At 30.0% G+C, this 19,795-nt stretch overlaps 1 protein-coding gene across 1 annotated transcript; it reads right to left on the bottom strand.

The window, feature by feature from the left end:
- Nucleotides 1–13,071: 13,071 nt before the first annotated feature.
- LOC105114968 (two-pore potassium channel 3-like) lies at nucleotides 13,072–18,518 on the bottom strand. The gene is made up of 2 exons (XM_011011710.1): nucleotides 17,274–18,518; nucleotides 13,072–13,800 (listed from the first exon to the last, which is right to left on the bottom strand). The coding sequence occupies exons 1-2, from the start codon at nucleotides 18,410–18,412 to the stop codon at nucleotides 13,653–13,655; spliced, it is 1,287 nt and encodes a 428-aa protein (XP_011010012.1). The 5' UTR covers nucleotides 18,413–18,518; the 3' UTR covers nucleotides 13,072–13,652.
- Nucleotides 18,519–19,795: the final 1,277 nt, after the last annotated feature.

The raw sequence follows: 19,795 nt of genomic DNA, 5'->3' as shown, positions 1-19,795 counted from the left end.
TTCTATTGACTCTTGAGACGCATCCTAGTGGAGATGTGCATCGTGCAATTCATGATTTATGGCCACTATTTCATAAAGAACATGATCGACTTAGTCTTGGGAATCTGACTAAAAAAGACCCTGTTTGCCAGTTTTTAAGAAAACTGGATGGGAAGCCTATCCCCGACCCATAGAGGGCGTTTAAGCCGTTCTTGGACGTAAAACAAAGGGAAGATGGGAGCCACAATCACAACTACCTGTACATACACATGCTTGGTTTTATTATTGTGTTTTGTTGTTTCTTATATTTGTTTCAGTGTGTTTCAGGTTTGTCAGTGTTCGTTATTTCAGGTGATATCTTCTATACTCTATCTTTCTACCTTAGAACATTGAGGACAATGTCTCGTTTTGGTTGGGGGGAGAGGGTAGTAGTTGATAAAAAAAAAATTGTTTTTCATTTCATAAAGCATGTGCATAATTGTTGTTACTAGGATGGCAGAGTAAAGGAGTTCTTTTGTTAAAGTGACTCTTGAGACGCATCTTAGTAACCATTCTTAACAAGGTCTATTATAATACTTCCTGAAATATTCAGGTTTACAAACTCTCGTATTGTTACCACTTAATTCTGCTCATATACTTATTTAACATGTATTTTTAAACCTTAATTTACACACACACACTTTAACATATGATTGTGGGTTGCATATTGGATTATTACATTATTTATGTTCTTTTGTTAAAGGTAACAACTAAGGGAAAGGGATTGTATATAATTAAAAAGAAAAAAAAAAAAAAAAAAAAAAAAAAAAAAAAAAAAAAAAAAAAAAAAAAAAAAAAAAAGAAAAAAAGAAAAAAAAATGATGATAATAAAAATGTAGATAAGTTTGGTTTCGTAGCCTCCCTAACCTAAGCAATTAAGCCCGAAGGGGTGTTTTAACACCTAATACCCTAAAGTCAACTGACTTGGGAGCTATTGGCCCAACGCTTGTTACATGGGTTGAGGAGAAAAGCTTAAAGGAATCAAACATTGCACTATCTACATATCAGTATCTGCGACCCGAGTTACTAAGCTCGTAGGGGTGTCTTAACACCTAATGCCCTAAGACCAACTGGTCTGGGAGTCATTAGCTGAAAGCTCATTACATGGGTTAAAGATGCATGATATTTTTAAATTATATGTATATAGAGTTAAAAAAAAAAAAAAAGACAAAAATAGTAATCCCAACCCAAGGAAGTTAACCTTAAACATTAGAACAAAAATTTTGTTTTCTTCCAAGAAAAGCCCCATAATTATGTGTTGATACATTGAGCACAAAAGAAAGGTTTATTAATATCTTGTTAAGAGGTATTGAGCAGATATATAAATTTAATGAGAGTTTGTTTATCTGGATAGACTAATGGAAGTTAAATGATGAATACCTTGCTTTGTGAAATTTGCAAATTTGTTTTCTATTTTAACGCTTTGATTACTAGGGACTAGTAATAAGCTGGTTGGGGGGTGTGATTAGTACTTAAAAGTGCATTTTTATCATGGTTTTATATCATCATTTTGCACTTGAAGTATCAATAACTCCTTAACTAAAATATGTTTTATAATAATGTATCTAATAATATAAGATACCTATAATTTATGGTAAATGTCTATTTTTAATGCAGGCCTATCACATAAATGAAAGGATTGATTGATGACTTGAAGAACTTAAATTGCAAGGATAAAGAGATGGCCAAACTTAGAAAAGAGATGTCGGTGCAATCCAAACCGGAACACTGTTCGGTAATTGGGTCATATCTGGAGCTACAGATCTCAGATTTAGGTCCAATTTATATGGATGGAAAGGTAAGACATAGGCCTACAACTTTCATATGGAGCCCAAGATCTAAAAAGGCCATTATCAAGTCCAAATTGTAGCAACAACAAAGAAGCCCGAATCTGTCTTCCAGCCCGAGCACTATTCGGTATTTTGGCCATATCTGGAGTTCTAGAAGTCCAAATGAGCTGAAATTTTTACACAAGAAAGCTGAGACAATTGCCTACAACTTTCATGTTTACAACTGGCTCCAATTTTGACGTTATCAATGACGTTTTGGGCAGACAAGAGAAGATAAGGATTGTCACCAAGTCAAAAGTTGGTCACCCACTTATCAATTAGTCATCAAATCAATAGTTCCCATTTTTGGCCTATAAAAGGAGGCATTTGCCATGCATTTAGGCATCTTGATTTCCAGATCAAGATCATGCTCTTCCTTTCTCTCTTTGTATTTTTTATGCTTTGTTTTCATTAATATTAAGTTTATGCCTTTCATTTCCTTTCCTTTACTTAGTTAACTTTTATGTTCTTATTTTGTTTATCTATTTTGCTTTCTTTCATTATGTCTAGCTAAGTTAATTATGTCAAGGTGAAAAGGTTACACTAATGGTGTAAGAATAAGTATAATGTAAACTTAATATGGACTTTAATGTTTGATACTAACATGTTTTATATTTGCTATCTTGTTCACTCTTTAATACTTTGCTTGTTAAATGACTAATCTTGATTTATGTTGTATAACACTTGGTACAACAAATGCTTGGCACTTTCATAGCCCATAATGTATGGTATAACCGACACCTGAGCTATGAAAGGAACTTGATTTGTTGTTAACATAAGTTATAATCATGAATGCTTGACGAGATTTACAAGTATTAGCATTAATTGAATAAGATGACTAATGTAATCATGTTAACAATATATAATCTGATTGGAACCTCCTTTGTGTGTGGTTTCCAATTCAATAATAAGAGTTTATACTATACTTGTTTGATATACCATTAGTGGAACCTCTAACCTTGACATTTGTTATTATCATTGTTTAATCGTTACATTAATATTCCATCTCAAATTTTTTATATCCAATTATTATTTTGAAATCAAGGGAATTATTATTTTGAAATCAAGGGATGTTTTCATAAAAGTAATATTTAACATTTTATAATGAAAAATTCATTCAAATTGGTTAAATTTTCAAACACCATGTAGATGTTAGGGGGCAATTCCTTTTTGTGAATTCTAAAATCTTCTTTTTCTAATTTGGATAAATCTAAAAAGATAGAGTCTTGTTATCTATCCTTTTTGAAATCTCAAAATTTATTTTCCTCCCAATAAGCCTTAAAAGAAAGAAGTTTTGCTTCAAAATCTCATTTTAAACCCTATAATATCCTTTTCACTCTCAACAAACATTAAGAGGAAAACATTGCTTGAAATAACAAAGTAAAAATCGAATAATTTGATAAGTTAAATAGTGATAAATAGTATGCATTTGGGTCATGATCCTACTGTTTCTTTTCTAAGTTTAACTTTATAGTTTCATGATAATAATGATTAAGAAGTTGTGGTTTGTATCCAATAACTACAGTTATTTGATTTAGGTAACCATTAGGTTGGATTTTTTTCAACTTGATTTTAACTTTATTGGGTTATGTTCAATCTTGATTATAGGTTTGATAGTTCATATCCTTCAGGTTCATATTAATTGGTATCAAAGCCTAGTTCTAAAATCAAGTTTTATCTATCTATCTTTAAATGTTTCATGTCTTTGTTTTTTATTAATTTCAAAATCTATTTTTTTGTTCTTGTTTATCAATTCTTGAATTATGGTAATTATTAAAAAAAAAAAGAGGTAAAGTTCTTTTAAAATTATAGCTATTACCAAAATAGATTAAAAAAATAAAGAGTTTGCATATATAGTTTCTATTGTAAATTGAGATTATAAAAAGGTTGATTTGGGTCCAAAGAAATTTTAATTCATATCAGTTTTGCTTCATCAGTGGGTATTCATTTGTTTGATATTGATTTTGAGTTATTTAAGTTCACATTGGTTTCGGGTTTTATTAAGTCATTCTTAAACTTTATTTTTTTTTTGTTTTCTTAATTGTCATATTTCTTGAAATATATTAATTGAACATTACAAACTACTTTTTTATTGTTTTTTGTTTAATTCCTTAAACAATTAAAAAGGTGAGCAAGAGGAGTGAAAGGCGAAAACATTACACTATTATCATGAAAAATCACATTTTGAGTGACACAGTAGTAGAGTGATATGTTTTTTAGGTAAGTATATAAGAAAGTGTGTGAGGAGATTTTTATTTACCAACAAAATTTTCAAATTTGACAATGTCTTTCAAAAGTGCATCACCTAAGAAGGAAAAGAAGAACACTTTGTATAACAAGTCATGCAACAATAGTTTAAGAGGATGAATGTGATATTTAGGAAAGTAAAAGGTAGAATAGATAGATAAGAGATCACGATTGCTAGTTTAGAAGAGGGGTTATCCCAAAGAATTCCTAATACTAGAAGGCTGTAAAAATGTGTTACCATACCTATAGATGAGTTTGTTGATGAGAATAAGGATGAAGATGTTGATGATTTTGACCCTGCTTTATTTGGCATAAAATCTCAATAATGGGAGATTTCAACAACATGGAAACTTCATCCATAAAGGAATTAAAAAAGATTTTGGGTTTTGTTATGGGTTGGACATAAATCTTAGGAGTATTAAGATGAAGATGCTTGTTTTCTAAGGAAGGAGTCATCTATAAGCTTAATTAGAATGAGAGAAGAAAGTAGAGTTGGTCGTTGATTATCACAATTATTCGAAGAAGAAAAGGGTAGAATTAGTTGTAATTAATTTACGAATTATGATATTAATTACTGGGATCAACCTTATTTTATTGGGATGAGATGAAAGCAATCATGATAAAAAGATTTGTTCTTAATCATTATTATTGGAAGTTGTATTAGAAATTCCAAAACTTAACTCAAGGTTCTAAAAATATAGAGGACTACCATAAAAAGATTGAGATATCTATGATTTGGATGAATATAATGGAAGATATAAAAGCTGACATGAATAAATTCTTTGATGGTTTAAAAAATAACAAATGTTTTAGAGTTACACCACCATGTAGATTTAGAAGACATAATGCATATAGCCAAGATTTTTTATTTTTTGGTGCAGTTACGAGTCAATAAATGCACGTGTTAAATTAGCTTGGAAACTTGAAAAGCCATAAAATCATAGTAAAATTGTATGAAAATGCTAAAATGGGTTGAAATCATGTAAAATTATGATTTTGCACCCTGTTTTACGTGTTTAAAAGGAATATATATACTGCTTACTACACTGCAATAACTGCATCAAAAAGTAAAAAACTTAGCTTTCTAGCGCCAACCGTCTCTCTTTCACAAAGTCTTTTTAGTTCTAGTGTTCCAAAATCCAAACTTTCAATTTTCAAATTCAAAACAAATCATCTCTGCAATATTTAAGTAACTTATCATCCAGATCTAGTGTTCCATCTCGCCTATTTCCATCTCTCCATAACTTACCATTTACTAATTTCTAGATTTCACTTTTGTACAATCTATCTATTAGTAAGTGATTTGTAACTTTAAGGATTTTTTTTTTTGTATATGGAGCTTCTAAATTAGTTTTCATAGCTGGGAAACAAATTAGGGGTGGAGACGGGGAGTCATGTCGATTATACCAATTTTGTTACTTTTTCCTCAGTTTATAGTGAGAACTTTTTCTTTCCTTTATGGGTATATTTCTGAATCATGCGATTCTTTTACGCAACACCTGTTATTTGTTTTTGTTCCTAGGATCTATTGGTATCTTATATTTTGAGGTTTCAAAGGTAAGTAATTGATTTTTCTTTTTTCATATGTTGCTTGATATATGATTGATTCCCATCAATGTTTATGCATGCAACAACATAGATGAAAAGCTTGTTGCAAAACTTTGCTCTCAACTTGGTGATGAGAAAAAAGGGCAGAGGTAGTTGTATTCAAATTGATTCCTTTTATTTTAGCTGAGTTTTTCTCATTGTTTGTGTTTTTCATGTTTGCACCATTTTCTTTTTAAGCAATATCCACAAACTTACTATATATTACTCTTAATACCTTGTGTGATGAATTTTTTTGAAATGTATATCAATGTACCAAGTTTTGAAACCTCAATCATGAAATTACTTACCCCTTGATCTTCAATTTTAAAATTTATATCACATGTGCAATCATTCTATACTCTTAAGAATTGATAGTTGATATGGTTGTAGGATTATGGTATTGATTTTGATGATACTAATCAACTAATAGAGGTATTCCTATGCTAGTGAAGTAGTAAGTTTTGCAGGAACATGAAACATTCAAATAATAAGTTTATTCTAAATTTTTATAAGGCATGGGGTTGAGCAACTTGAAAATTTTGCCTATTTTCTTTTCAATGGCATAAAGATTCAATTTGTATATGATGCCTTATTGATGCCTACAAAACTTCCTTGGATGCTATAGAGTTTGCTAGGTTTAAGATCCAAAACCTATAGTTTGCATTGGAGATTTTTTAGGGATATATTTGAATGATATTCACCAGGATAGGATAACACTTTTATATTAAAATTTTATTTTTTTAATTCAAAAGATGTTTTTACCCCCATTTCTATTTGTGTATTTTGCTTAATCAAATTTTATTATATTTTCTAACTTGAACTTATTTTTAAAGTGGTTGTTGTTTCTTTGGCTTTTCATATATCATGTAGTTAATTCATGTATACGTGGATTAAAGTTATCAAAAGGAAATCATTGTTGTGATGAACTATAATGTTGCAGCTCTTTATTTATATTTGATAACATTTAATGCTTCTGTATATTATATTTCAGGGTTACTCTTAGCTAATTACTTTTCATTATCTTGATGATATATTTGCTTCACATACGAAGCAAGACACCAAATTCTAACTTTTTTTAAAAAAAATGCCCATGTCATATTTATATCTACTAGTGTAAGATTTTTAATATTATTATGCTGATGTGATTTCTACTTCATGTCCCTAAAAAATTAGTATGGATGCATGCTTTTATTGCCATAATCCTACATATTATATAATCTTATCATCTTATTGCTTTATCTATGCAAGTTCTTTATGCATGCTTATGGATTATAAGAATTGTTTTGTATACACATGTATTATGGTACCTTTTTTTTTAACAAAAATTGATGATAATAATATTAATGAATGTCTTAGGAATAGTAAGAAACTTTAAGACAATGTAGTTAATTTTAGTTTATATGACATACCAGCAAATTATTTGTTTAAAATTTTTTAATTGTTAGTTAATAAAAAGTTACTTAAATTATATATGAGATTTTATTTGGACTATGTATTTTAGGATACTTGAATTATGTATGAATTTTTATTTGAATCATGTATTTCAAGGTGCTTGAATTATGTATGAAAAAAACTTCTTTACGATTTTATGATTTGTTTTTACGATTCAAGTTTATTTTATATTTTTCATATCGTGTCAAAAATACATTTTTAACAACTTTACTTGTGGCTACAAAAGTTGAGCAATAACTCAAGAGAAAAGGTATTTCATAACAAGTTTAAAATTGAAGTTTTTTTTTTTTTTCAAATAAAGGTTAAATTGAAAGGAGGATAGAGCTACTCAAACCAAACTAAATATGAAAGTTAAAACTAAACCACTTAGGGGGGAAAAGGAAGTCTCTACTTACTTTAAAGGTAAATATGATATTCAAACACCTTACAATCATGATGTTAAATGTTACTTATATTTAAGAATATGTTACATAGCTTCTTAATATCCAAACAAGATAGTTAAGATTTTATATGATCATAGGAAGGTTAAAACCAAAAGCTATATGAATGATGAGAATATATCGCCACTTAAGGATGTTAGTGATGATGATGTAGGGTATTTGGTTAAGGGTAAATCTCTTGTGATAGGAAAGTATTTAATGTTCAAGTCAAGAAGGTGAAAGTTATACTAATGTAGTTAGCACTATACTTATCAATAAGTTGAATTTGAATATTACAAAACATCTTATGCTTGATATACTTCAATAATTAAATGAATATGGTGAAGTAAAGGTAAATATACAAGTTATGGTTTCATTTTTAATTACGAAATATAATAATTAAGTTTTATGTGATGTTGTTTCTATACATACAAGTTATTTGTTATTGGAGAGGTTATGACAATTTGATAGAAAAGTTGTACGTTATGAGTTTAAGCAAAATCAATACCCATAATAAGATTAGGAGGATCAGAATTACAACACAATTATTCAAGGTCACAAAGTGAATTTTTAATGTGTTGATATTTTTTTAATTGCAAAATTTTAGTGTTTTGATGTGATTTTTTAATTAGCAATTTTTATATGTTTAACGAGTTGATGTTGTTTTTAATTTTTTTTTTAATTATGAATTTTAATATGTTGATGTTATTTTTTAATTGAGAATTTTAATGTGAATATTTCTTTATAGTTATGAGAAATTTGTATGTATGCTTGATTTTTATTTTTGGCTTGCTGCATTTCATATATGCTTTTTTTATAAGCATTTTCATGTAAAAAAAAAACAACAAAAAATTATATATCATGTTTTTGTCCATTGTGTTATATTCCTAATAATTTTTGTGTTCATTGTTTGATGTCATATATTTTGAGAAAGAATTTGAGTTGGGTCATTATTACTTCGTATAAACCTAATAAATATGAGTAGAATTGTTCTAGACATATTAGACGCGGGTGAAAGCTCATTTTTTATCATTTATGTGTTCAATACTCGTTTAAAAATAAAAAAAAATAAATATTTTATTATTTATTTTTAATATTTGAGATAAATAGGCTTTAGAGAGTAGTGTCTTGAATATTAAGAGGAGTAACGTATCCTTCTAGTTTTTTTTTTAAAGAAAGTTTTTAATTTAATATTCAAATAATAGAATCATCAATATTAATTTTTAATAATATTTACTAATGTTATAATTGTAAATATTATTATATTTATTAATAATTTTATCATGTAATATTTATCGACACAAGAATTGAAAGTGTTTTTAAATAAATATTCATTAAAAATAAAATTAAAAATATTATAAATAAATCATTGATAACATAACACAATAAAAAAATTCAAGCATGAACCATTAATAGCGCACACCCATTAGATTTTAAATAATAAAAGAGATTTGTAGACTAAAACAATATTTTTATAAGATAATGATAAATAAGCACAAAACTAGATAAGTCAAATACAAAACCCTAAGTCTTAACTATAGAAGAAGAAGAAAAAATATATCCTAAAAGATTCAGTACATAAGCTATCGTTAGACTAATATCAAACACTCACCTTGGAAGCCTTTAAATCTCCAATTTAAAGCCAAAATCACATTCATTGCAGCTCTTCATTTTATTTAGTTTTTATTTTGTGAATAAGTGTTTTATATATGTCAATAATCATGATGTTAAATGTTATTTATATTTAAGAATATATTACATAACTTCTCAATATCCAAACAAGATAATTAAGATCTTCTATGATCATTGGAAGGTTAAAATCAAAAGCTATATCAATGATGAGAATATATCACCACTTAAGGATGTTAGTGATGATGATGTAGGGTATTTGGTTAAGGGTAAATCTCTTGTGATCAGGCAAGTATTTAATGTTCAAGTCAAGAAGGATGATTTTGTTCAACAAAATAAAAATATTTTTCATACAAAATATCATATCAATAATAAGATATATAATATGGTTATAGAATGTGAAAGTTATGCCAATGTAGTTAGCACTATACTTATTAATAAGTTGAATTTGAATACTACAAAACATCTTATGCTTTATATATTTCAATGATTAAATGAATATGGTGAAGTAAAGGTAAATATACAAGTTATGGTTTTATTTTTAATTAGAAGATATAATAATTAAGTTTTATGTGATGTTGTTCCTATACATACAGTTTATTTGTTATTGGAGAGGTTATGACAGTTTGATAAAAAAATTGTACGTTATGAGTTTAAGCAAAATCAATACCCATAATAAGATTAGGAGGATCGGAATTACAACACAATTATTCAAGGTCACAAAGTGAATTTTTAATGTGTTGATATTTTTTTTAATTGCAAAATTTTAGTGTTTTGATGTTATTTTTTAACTAGCAATTTTTATATGTTTAAAGAGTTGATGTTGCTTTTAAAAGTTTTTTTTTAATTATGACTTTTAATATTGATGTTATTTTTTAATTGAGAATTTTAATGTGAATATTTCTTTATAATTACGAGAGAAATTTGTATGTATGCTTGATTTTTATTTTTGGCTTGCTGCATTTCATATATGCTTTTTTATATAAGCATTTTCATGTAAAAAGAAAACAACAAAAAATTATATATCATGTTTTTGTCTATTGTGTTATATTCCTAATAATTTTTGTGTTCATTGTTCGATGTCCTATATTTTGAGCAAGAATTTGAGTTGGGTCATCATTACTTCGTATAAGCCTAATAAATATAAGTAGAATTGTTCTAGACATATTAGACGGGCGCCAAAGCTCATTTTTTATTATCTATGTGTTTAATGCTCGTTTAAAAATAAAATAAAAATAAATATTTTGTTATTTATTTTAAATATTTGAAATAAATAGGCTTTAGAGAGCTAGTGTCTCGAATATTAAGAGGAGTAACATATCCTTATGGTTGTTTTTTTGAAGAAAAAGAAAGTTTTTAATTTAATATTCAAATAATAGAATCATCAATATTAATTTTTAATAATATTTACTAATGTTATAATTATAAATATTATTATATTTATTAATAACTTTATCATGTAATATTTATCAACACAAAAATTGAAAGTATTTTTAATTAAATATTCATTAAAAATAAAATTAAAAATATTAAAAATAAATGATTAATAACATAACACAAATAAAAAAATTCAAGCATGAACCATTAATAGCGCACACCCATTAGATTTTAAATAATAAAAGAGATTTGTAGACTAAAACAATATTTTTATAAGATAATGATAAATAAGCACAAAACTAGATAAGTCAAATACAAAACCCTAAGTCTTAACTATAGAAGAAGAAGAAAAAATATATCCTAAAAGATTCAGTACATAAGCTATCGTTAGACTAATATCAAACACTCACCTTGGAAGCCTTTAAATCTCCAATTTGAAGCCAAAATCACATTTATTGCAGTTGCCAAGCTCTTCATTTCTCCAGGGTTTTTCCATCATGTTCGAAATTAAAGCTTTATTATTTAGTTTTTGTTTTGTGAATAAGTGTTTTATATATGTCAGACACTAGAAATGCTTTAGTTTATTTTTTATTTAATAATTATTCAACTCTTTCTTCATGGAAACAAGTAATAGTAGAGGAAAACAGTTGTTTTTTTTTTTTTTTGCAAATTTCTGTGGAGAAATAGTTTTTCTTTCTTTCTTTAATGTGTATTTTATTTTTATACGGACTTGAATCAAAAGTTAAAATTACCGATCAAAACTATTACTCTTAAGTTTCTGAAGCTATCTTGAAGATCAAATGTGAAAGGTTTTCAAATGGTTAGATTCTTTCCTTTGTCAAAACTACTTTTGACTCATTCTAACTCGTTAATTAAAGTCAGATTAACAAAGATTTTATTTAAATCAATGAACATATGTCACCATTTGCAATAGGACAAGGTGACCCGACCATGCCCTAACATATCATTTTTCTCCTTGCTTTTTTTTATTTTTTTTAATTGATATGGATGTTTGGTTTAACTTACACGTATTTTGACTAATTTTATGAGCCTTGAAATTAATAATTATATAAATTTTTAATAACTCTAAAATTTATAAAATTCAAATAAATAATTTTTAAAAAATAAATTTAAAATCTGATTAATTAAGGTATACCTTTTAAAATTACTTTCTTTTCATTTTTTTTTCCATTTGAGTGAACATAAGGGGAAAAAAAATCCTCTAATTAGTCTAAATCAGCTCAATCCCAGTCAAGCTCAATACTTGAATTGAAAAGGTCGTCTTGTGATTCTTAAAAAAGTAGAGAATTATTAAGAAAGTAATCAAGGGCGTGCGACCTGGTGTGCTCTCGAGGCTGTCACTCACCTCCCTGTGGGCTCATGCTGATTCATGATTCTAGCTTTTTACCTCTCGGAAAGGGAACTTGAAAGAGATTTCAGGAGTGGAGTTTTCACAGTCAAGAAATATGTATGATGTAAAAGCATCTACAGACTGTGCATTCCGAAATCAAAGCTGGATATATATTACTTACCCTTTAAAAAATATTTTATTTTCCCATTTTTTTCTTTTTTTTCTTTGGATTCTATTTTTTAATATTATATTAATTTTAAATGAGTATTTATAATTTATTTTAGTTTGCTATTTTTTATAAAGTTATTATAGTTTCAAACAAGCATCCAATATTTAATTGATAAGTAATTTTATAAATATTTATTTTTATTATCATATTATTATGTAACAAATAGTTAAAATAAATAAATAAAATTGTTAAACATAATAAAGTTTATAATTCAGGTTGTAGGTTTAGAAAATTAAGTTGTAAATCAATCAAATATGTTTTTGTCTTAGTGTTAAAATAAAAAAACATTATCTTAAATTTTTTTAAATCTAAACTATAATTTTTACAAATTATTTGGGTTGTTTTTGAACCCACTATACTAACTATATCATATAAAAGTAATTTTTATATGGATAATCTATTAAATTTAATTTAATAATAATATTAACAAGTTGATGTGGCATGAACTTTTTTTTTCATAATTTTTATATGGATAATCTACTAAATTTAATTTAATAATAATATTAACCAGTTGATGTGGCATGAACTTTTTTTTTCATGTTAAATTTTTTTATTATGTGACCCTCATCGTAGCACGAGATAATAAATTGTAAAGAAGTCCATTGAGCTTTTTTAATGTAAACTTTCTAACAAGTTATGAACACAAAGTAAACCTCGCCTTCACCATTTTCACTGCAATTCGAATTTCTGTTCTATGGTAAAGTAGATCACAAAAGATCCACATTAAATTTCTAAAAGGTGTGGCCAATTTCACGTTGCGATTTCATAGCAGTTGCAGGGTGCAGCTTCTTACATTTTACTACGGTTTAAGCAGTAAAATATTTTTTTCATCAATTTCTTTTTTTTTCAATTTCAGGATGGCTTGATATCCACCTTGACAAACGATATAGGGAGCTTGTCACTGCCCCCTACGCCTCCTTGACACATAAGAAAGCACACAAACACACGGGCAGAAACTTGCTGCAGAATGCAGATTCAATCAGGATAAAAGTGCTGCTACTGTAATTGTTATTGAGACAACACAAAGGAGACTATCCCAGATGATGGGAGAGAGTAGGAGCCCCACCTTTACTCATTCAACAACAAATATTCACATTTGATGAAGACCCCAAATCATTACTGAACCTCTTCGTCTCTTGGCATCTCAAAAAGAATTAATACAACAGGTCTACACTAGAAAAATTGCATTATACTCCAATCAGCTCAGTTGTCCACCCCCCGTCACTCAATATACAACCAGCATTGTGGCTGCTAGGAGCTAAGCAGTTGAAATATCCAAACTGGTTTCTAGACTTGGTTGAAAGAGGGCGGAAATTTGCCCACGTGAACTCCAGAGATGGCAAGCTGATTGGGTAGCCATGACGAATAGTAGGACCCAGCTGATCAGGCACTATAACTCATTGAGTTATATTTCTGTATGCAGCTTGAACATGATTAACCCTTCAAGCGCTTCAACAGTTTAATCTACAATCCACTGAGATTTCTCGTGTTTGGTAGCCCATGAGAAGACTTGATCAAGGGTGGCTTTCCATGAGATCAGCAAGTGTAATCTTCCCACAGTTGCCGGTGTCTAGCCTCTCAAACTGCTGACATATCTGCAGAATATCTTTCTCTGATACCTTTCCCATCTCCTTGAGCTTGTATATTACATACGCTGACTTACTGCAAATTTAAACCCAATGCAAGTAGTCAATAAAGACAGAATATCCAGTCTTGGTCAACCAGAGTTTGGTATACCAGACCAGATTGTGAAGAAGATAAAACAAATTTCTAACAGTAAACAACACCAGATTGCGAAGAAGATGATCCAAATTTCTAATAGCATGGAAAAAGGAAATCTGATTAAGTCACACAGAGCAAGCTGAAAACAGGAATGACACATAGAAGCAAGCAGGATCAACACGACAAGATTAATTATGAGCAACCAAAAAGAATAGCAAAGAATAGTAGGTTTACAATGGATGTACAGTTTAAAATAAACAAAGGTCTCCACACTTGCAATAACGAAGGCATGAGCATTTAACCCGAAATAAAAGTCCATATATGTGATATACAATGAATTAGATTTAAGATTTTCTACTTCCCATACCATGCCATTTACTATAGGAGCTACAATTCAGGCTACCTTAGGGAGAAACCCTATGATAAGAAAGAATAGAGAGCCTAGAAATTCACTCAGCTTAATCCTTGAAATTCATAATGGATGCTTCTTGAATTAGCATGAAATTAAGCCTCCGAAAAATCCACAAGAACAAGGAAAATTCCATAGCCATATTTGAAAAAGAAAAATTCACTAGTGCAAACTTATTCACCATGTTATCAATTATTGAGGGTGGCTACATAGAATATGGTATTTACATGCTGTTCTCCAAAATTCACTGAACCTTGAGCCAAGTACATCAACCAGTGCAAAAATATTCACCATGTTATCAATTATTGAGGGTAGCTGCTTAAGACCTTCTGGGTGGAACAACATTTCTGGCGTATGCATATATCTAAAAAGTATTGAAAAATTAGTGCTCCATATCCATTAGCTTAGTTTTTTTGCAAATTAAGCATATTTCACATTCTATATGTTGCAAATAATACACCAAGATTCTCAAAACATCATCATCATCTTTCATGTTTGTAAACTCCTGGGGCAACCTCTCTGGTCCGGTAACTAGGAGATGCTTAGGCAGATTGATTACCAAAATTAAAAACATTTAGAAAACAAAATCAAACTTCTACCAGTGGTGTATTAACATCGAATATTGACAGTTCATGTGGAACTACAGTAGTCGTTTGCTTGAATGGAACTATGTACTATAAAAATCAATTCTAAAGCAAAGTATATGGAGAAAAATACAACAGAAAGTTCATAGTTCTCAAAGCAAAGACAGTGAAAGATGGGGCAACAAGGCCACATGTAGAAATCTTATGTAGTCTAATCGAGGCAGGGGGTTCTATTGGGATAATGAACAAGGAATCAAATGCCCTCATGAAGATGAAAAGCTAACAAGAAAACTGGGCAAGAGCTTGTCTTAGAGTCAAATTACTTCGAGTATTCAGCTGCTTCAGCAGTTCAGACACCAATACTGACACGAGTTTATAGCTCTGATTTAGGACAAAAGCTGAACAGTAACCTTTATTCCATATTAACAAAGCTATATTTGGCAAGTTCCTTGACTCCATTAATCAACTATTTCCATAGAAAATCCTTTTAACCAGGCAAAGAATATTGAGGACTGTTATAGAGCAAGTAAGCATGAAAAAAGTGAAGCCTATGTATAGCCGGAAGGTAACTTGTCCATTCAACCAATGTCTATTCATAATTCCAATATGTATAGATCAAAGAAAGGAATCATTTATACTTGACAGGCAGACTAAGGTTCATCTCTGCAAAACTAAATTTACCTGTGCCTCCACTTCTAAGAGAAAAGGTATGCTTGTTTGGAAGTTGACCCTAAGAGCATGTATTCACATTAACAATGTGGATTTTAGAGACATAACTTTTCAAACAAATTGTACTGCAATGCACGAATCCATTATTGACACCAAGATTTCATTTCCCATGAGACAGAATGGGGGAAATTCACTATAAAAATGAAATAAGCAGGGTAGGAGGAAGACATCGAAGCAATAATGCATGTCGAGAATCCATGGATGATTCAAAGTTAAAGGCATTCCAACTAAAACATGAGAAAGAGACAGCAGAGAATGACTAACACCCCCTATAAGTTTACCAAAAAGAAGCTCACTAGAAGAGGGGGTGTTAAATTTTGGTGATCTATCGCTAACACTAAAAGGAGGTTTCTTCATTCCTCGGTCAAAGATGGAGACAGCAGTTTAGAATACAAACTACACTGCACAAACAACAGTGGAGCAAAGCAATTCTGAGAACATCAATTGACAAGATTTGATGCAGAATCTCCAAGCCCAAGAAGAAGTCTTGACAAGTCAAACGAACTTTATGATGAAAATGAGCATAACTTTTGATTGATAGTTGAATCGAGCTAAAATTTTACTATAGCGTTCTATAGGCTTTATTCCTAATGGGAGTCAACTTCTTGTAACCAGATGAGATTGTTTTCATGCCCAAATTAAACCCCGAAGATGCTGTTTCAGAATTTTCTTTACTTTCCTAGATATTTTCAGATTACTTTCTTATTTTTCCTAGTTATTTTAGGGTTCTTTTTCCTTTCCAACTTAGGCCGGTTTAGTACCTATTTAAACAGTTGTAAGTTATTTTCATATGATTTTTTTATCGGATTATTATTCGGACTTCTATCTCCTTGTGTAAGAATATCAGCAGTGTTTAGGATTCTCTCAAGCCCTTCTCGTTTTTCTGTTTTCCTCATTTTCCTTTCAATCCCAATTGCAGAGTCCAGGCTACATTAAGAGTGGACATAAATAAATGAACCACAGAGAGTTAAGCTTAAATATGTCTGGACCCTACCGCCCAATACTTTAAGCTTTATTTTAATTCACCAATAACCTATTGAGCTTTTAGGATACCTGAAGGCTGCATGCACTTTTCAATTAAAGGAGCTTTACTGAAACAAGTCAAGGAGCGGGTTAGCTAGTAGCCTAAAATGAATAATGCCATACAAAAAGTACAGCATGTAACTAAGTTAAGTTGTAAGCCGTTTACCATAAGAAGTGGCTCTCCATGCAAAAAGTGAGAAAAAGTTACCAACTCTACAATAATATCCATATAATTCATCAAGAAGTTAATGCATAAACAGAGTGTTTTGATATCATGCTGCAAACTACATCTCATTCTATACCACCTTGTTCTTAAATGTGAACACAAATCTCAGACGTTTAACTTTTCACAGCTAACATCGCAATTTTAAGCTTCCAGGTGCTAATTGCAGTTTGTACATGATTTTCTGGTTCTTTCTGCAAATTAATACTCAATTGTATGCCACAAATTCACAATTCGATGTAATCCAACGTTGATACATACTATCCAAACATAGTAGAAAGGAATGCACGACACAAATAGGGAAAGAGAGTGAATATGATAACCCAGATAATTATAAAACTATGAAGAAAACTATTTTTTTAACCCATGACCTTCAAAGCAGACAAATCGAAACATACTGGTGTGACACTAGTGTGGAAATAGTCAACAAGTAACAAAGTATTACCTCACAAACCCATTGTTGTCAATGTCTGCAGCAAGAAACTCCGAGACAGTCATGTGTTGACCAAGCACCCACTTTGCCATCATCCTATGCCGCTTATCAACTCTTGCCTCGGCCAAATACAGAAATGCTCGAGCAACAGCAAGTGTCGACACAAGCAACCAAATGGAAGCGAAAATACGACCAGCCAATGAGGTGAATGCCCTATCACCATATCCAACTGTTGTAACAGACATAACGGATAGATAAATTGAATCCAACCATCCTAGCCTCTCGAAAAAGTGCATGAAACCAACACCAACTCCGATACAAAGAACCACAACACCTAATGCCAATCCTACCTTCATTCTTATCCTCATCCTCCCTTTCTTCACATCAATTATATAAGAACCACCAGATTCCTTTTCGACCCCTCTCTTAACATTCCTCAACAAATGACTCTCTTGCAGATCAAGCACATAACTAACCATCCCAGAAAGAAAAATATCGATAAAACCAAAACCAACCAACACAAATAAAATGGAAAACAACTTGGTAGCAGTGCTATTAGGAGTAATATCCCCGTAACCAATAGTACACATAGTCACAATACAAAAATACAAAGCATCCGCAACTGGGTGCGTTTCAATTCCTTCAAACTTGTCACGATTAAGAGAATATATAAGCACACCGAGAGACAGATACAATACCAAAAGAAAAAAAGCTTGACCTATAATTGATTGGGAACCAAATTTTGGCTTGGTAATCACAGGTTGGTTAAAATCATTGATGACAGCCATAGCAGGTGCAGTTTTTGACCTGTGAAGATTGGTTTTCGTCCATGGGTAATTAGGATCAACTAAACAAGATTGCTGATGAAGATGTTGCTGTAACTGAGGAGAATCAAGGAAAGAGTTGAAATCTTGATTAGAAGAGGAGGGTCTTGGTGAATTGAGAGAAAACGTTAAGGCTTCAACAAGAGGAGACGGGTCTGTTGGAGAAGCAGAAGATGGGCCAAAAATAAGGCGGTCTTTAAGTTCAGAAGGAGTTAGAGGGAGAGGTAGAGAGATTTCATCGTCTTCAGGGAGAGGGCAAAGTGGTGGGGGTGGTACTGGTGTTCTCTTTCTTGGGCTTAGATAAGGAAGTAAAGGATCTTTCTCCATACCGCCAATTCTGTACGCCGGAAAGCAGTTACCGGAACTAGCAAAGATTTGGAGAGGGAGAGATACATGTACACGTAGACATTGAAAGAGAGTATGTTGACGGTGTTATCCTGAACTCATTTATTATAGAAAAACATCTTTATATTTTTTTATTTTTTTATAAAAAAATAGTTGATATGTGGTTAAACAAAAATACTAAATGGCAGAGCACATCATATTATATTATGGAATTTCACACCTTACAAAGTTGATGAGTTTCTTGTATATAAGTTTTTTTTATATATTTCTTTGTAAAACTAAAACATCATATTCTCACTATATATATATATCATACAGTATTAATATAAACTCATCACCACTTAGAATTATTAATAAGATTCACTTAAAAAATAATATAAAAAAATTTATTTCTGAAACTTTATTGGTAAGGTAATCAACCACAATGATATTAGCTTGATTAATCCTTTTTATAAGATTTCCTTACTTTTTCTTATTTCTGTAATTTTTCGCCAAATACTTTGTCTTATTGTAAATAACACACTTGTCACTAAATTTCCTAGCAATTCATTTACCTTTCACAACAAGCTTCTTTTGATTTTTTCATGAGTCTTTACCACTTGTTCCACAACATTTACTTTTAGAGTGACAGAAAAGTTAGTTCATATTTTAGATAATTTATTTTCTTATTTTATCCTTAACCTTGAAATAAAGTCTTTAATTCTCATCTTCTTCATTAATTTTTTAAGTTTTTATGCTTAAGATAGGTCTTTAATTCCCATTTTAGATAATTTTTTTAATTAATGCACCCATTTAGAAGGGCTCATTAAGAGATATACCTTTAGCATGTATATCCTGCAAGATGAGTTAAAAATCTTAAACTTAGCTCATTACAATCATTAATCAACCACTTTAAAATCTATAAATTTAGTAATAATAAATTTCTTTGTACCAATTATTAGTACTTAAAATTATATTTTTTTTAAGGTTTTGTATCATCATTTTGCACTTGAAATATCAATAACTCCTTAACTAAATCATGTTTTATAATAACGTATCTAATAATATAAGACACCTTTAATTTGTGGTAAATGTTCATTTTAAATGCAGCCTATCACATAAATAAAAGGATTGATTGATAAATTTAAGAACTGAAATTGAAAGGACAAAGAGATGGTCAAACTTCGAAAAGAGACAATGGTGCAATCCAAGCAGGAACACTGTTTGATAATTGGATCATATATGGAGTTATAGATCTCAGATTAGTCTACTTTATATGGATGGAAAGGTAAGACATAGGCCTACAACTTTCATATGGAGCCCAAGATCTAAAAATATCATTTTCAAGTCCAAATTGGAGAAACAGCAAAGAGGTCTGAATCTGTC

The sequence above is a fragment of the Populus euphratica genome, unplaced genomic scaffold, assembly GCF_000495115.2.
Source record: "Populus euphratica unplaced genomic scaffold, PopEup_1.0 scaffold615.1, whole genome shotgun sequence".
Classification (NCBI taxonomy): Eukaryota; Viridiplantae; Streptophyta; class Magnoliopsida; order Malpighiales; family Salicaceae; genus Populus; species Populus euphratica.
This window is presented reverse-complemented; position numbering and strand designations above follow the sequence as displayed.

What these genes read in the sequence shown, in the direction of transcription:
- LOC105114968 (XM_011011710.1), bottom strand. Translation starts at nt 18,412, where the DNA reads ATGGAGAAAGATCCTTTACTTCCTTATCTAAGCCCAAGAAAGAGAACA. An exon ending in GACAACAATGGGTTTGTGAG is followed by an intron (nt 13,801 to 17,273) that starts GTAATACTTTGT and finishes TTAAATTTGCAG; the next exon opens with TAAGTCAGCGTATGTAATAT.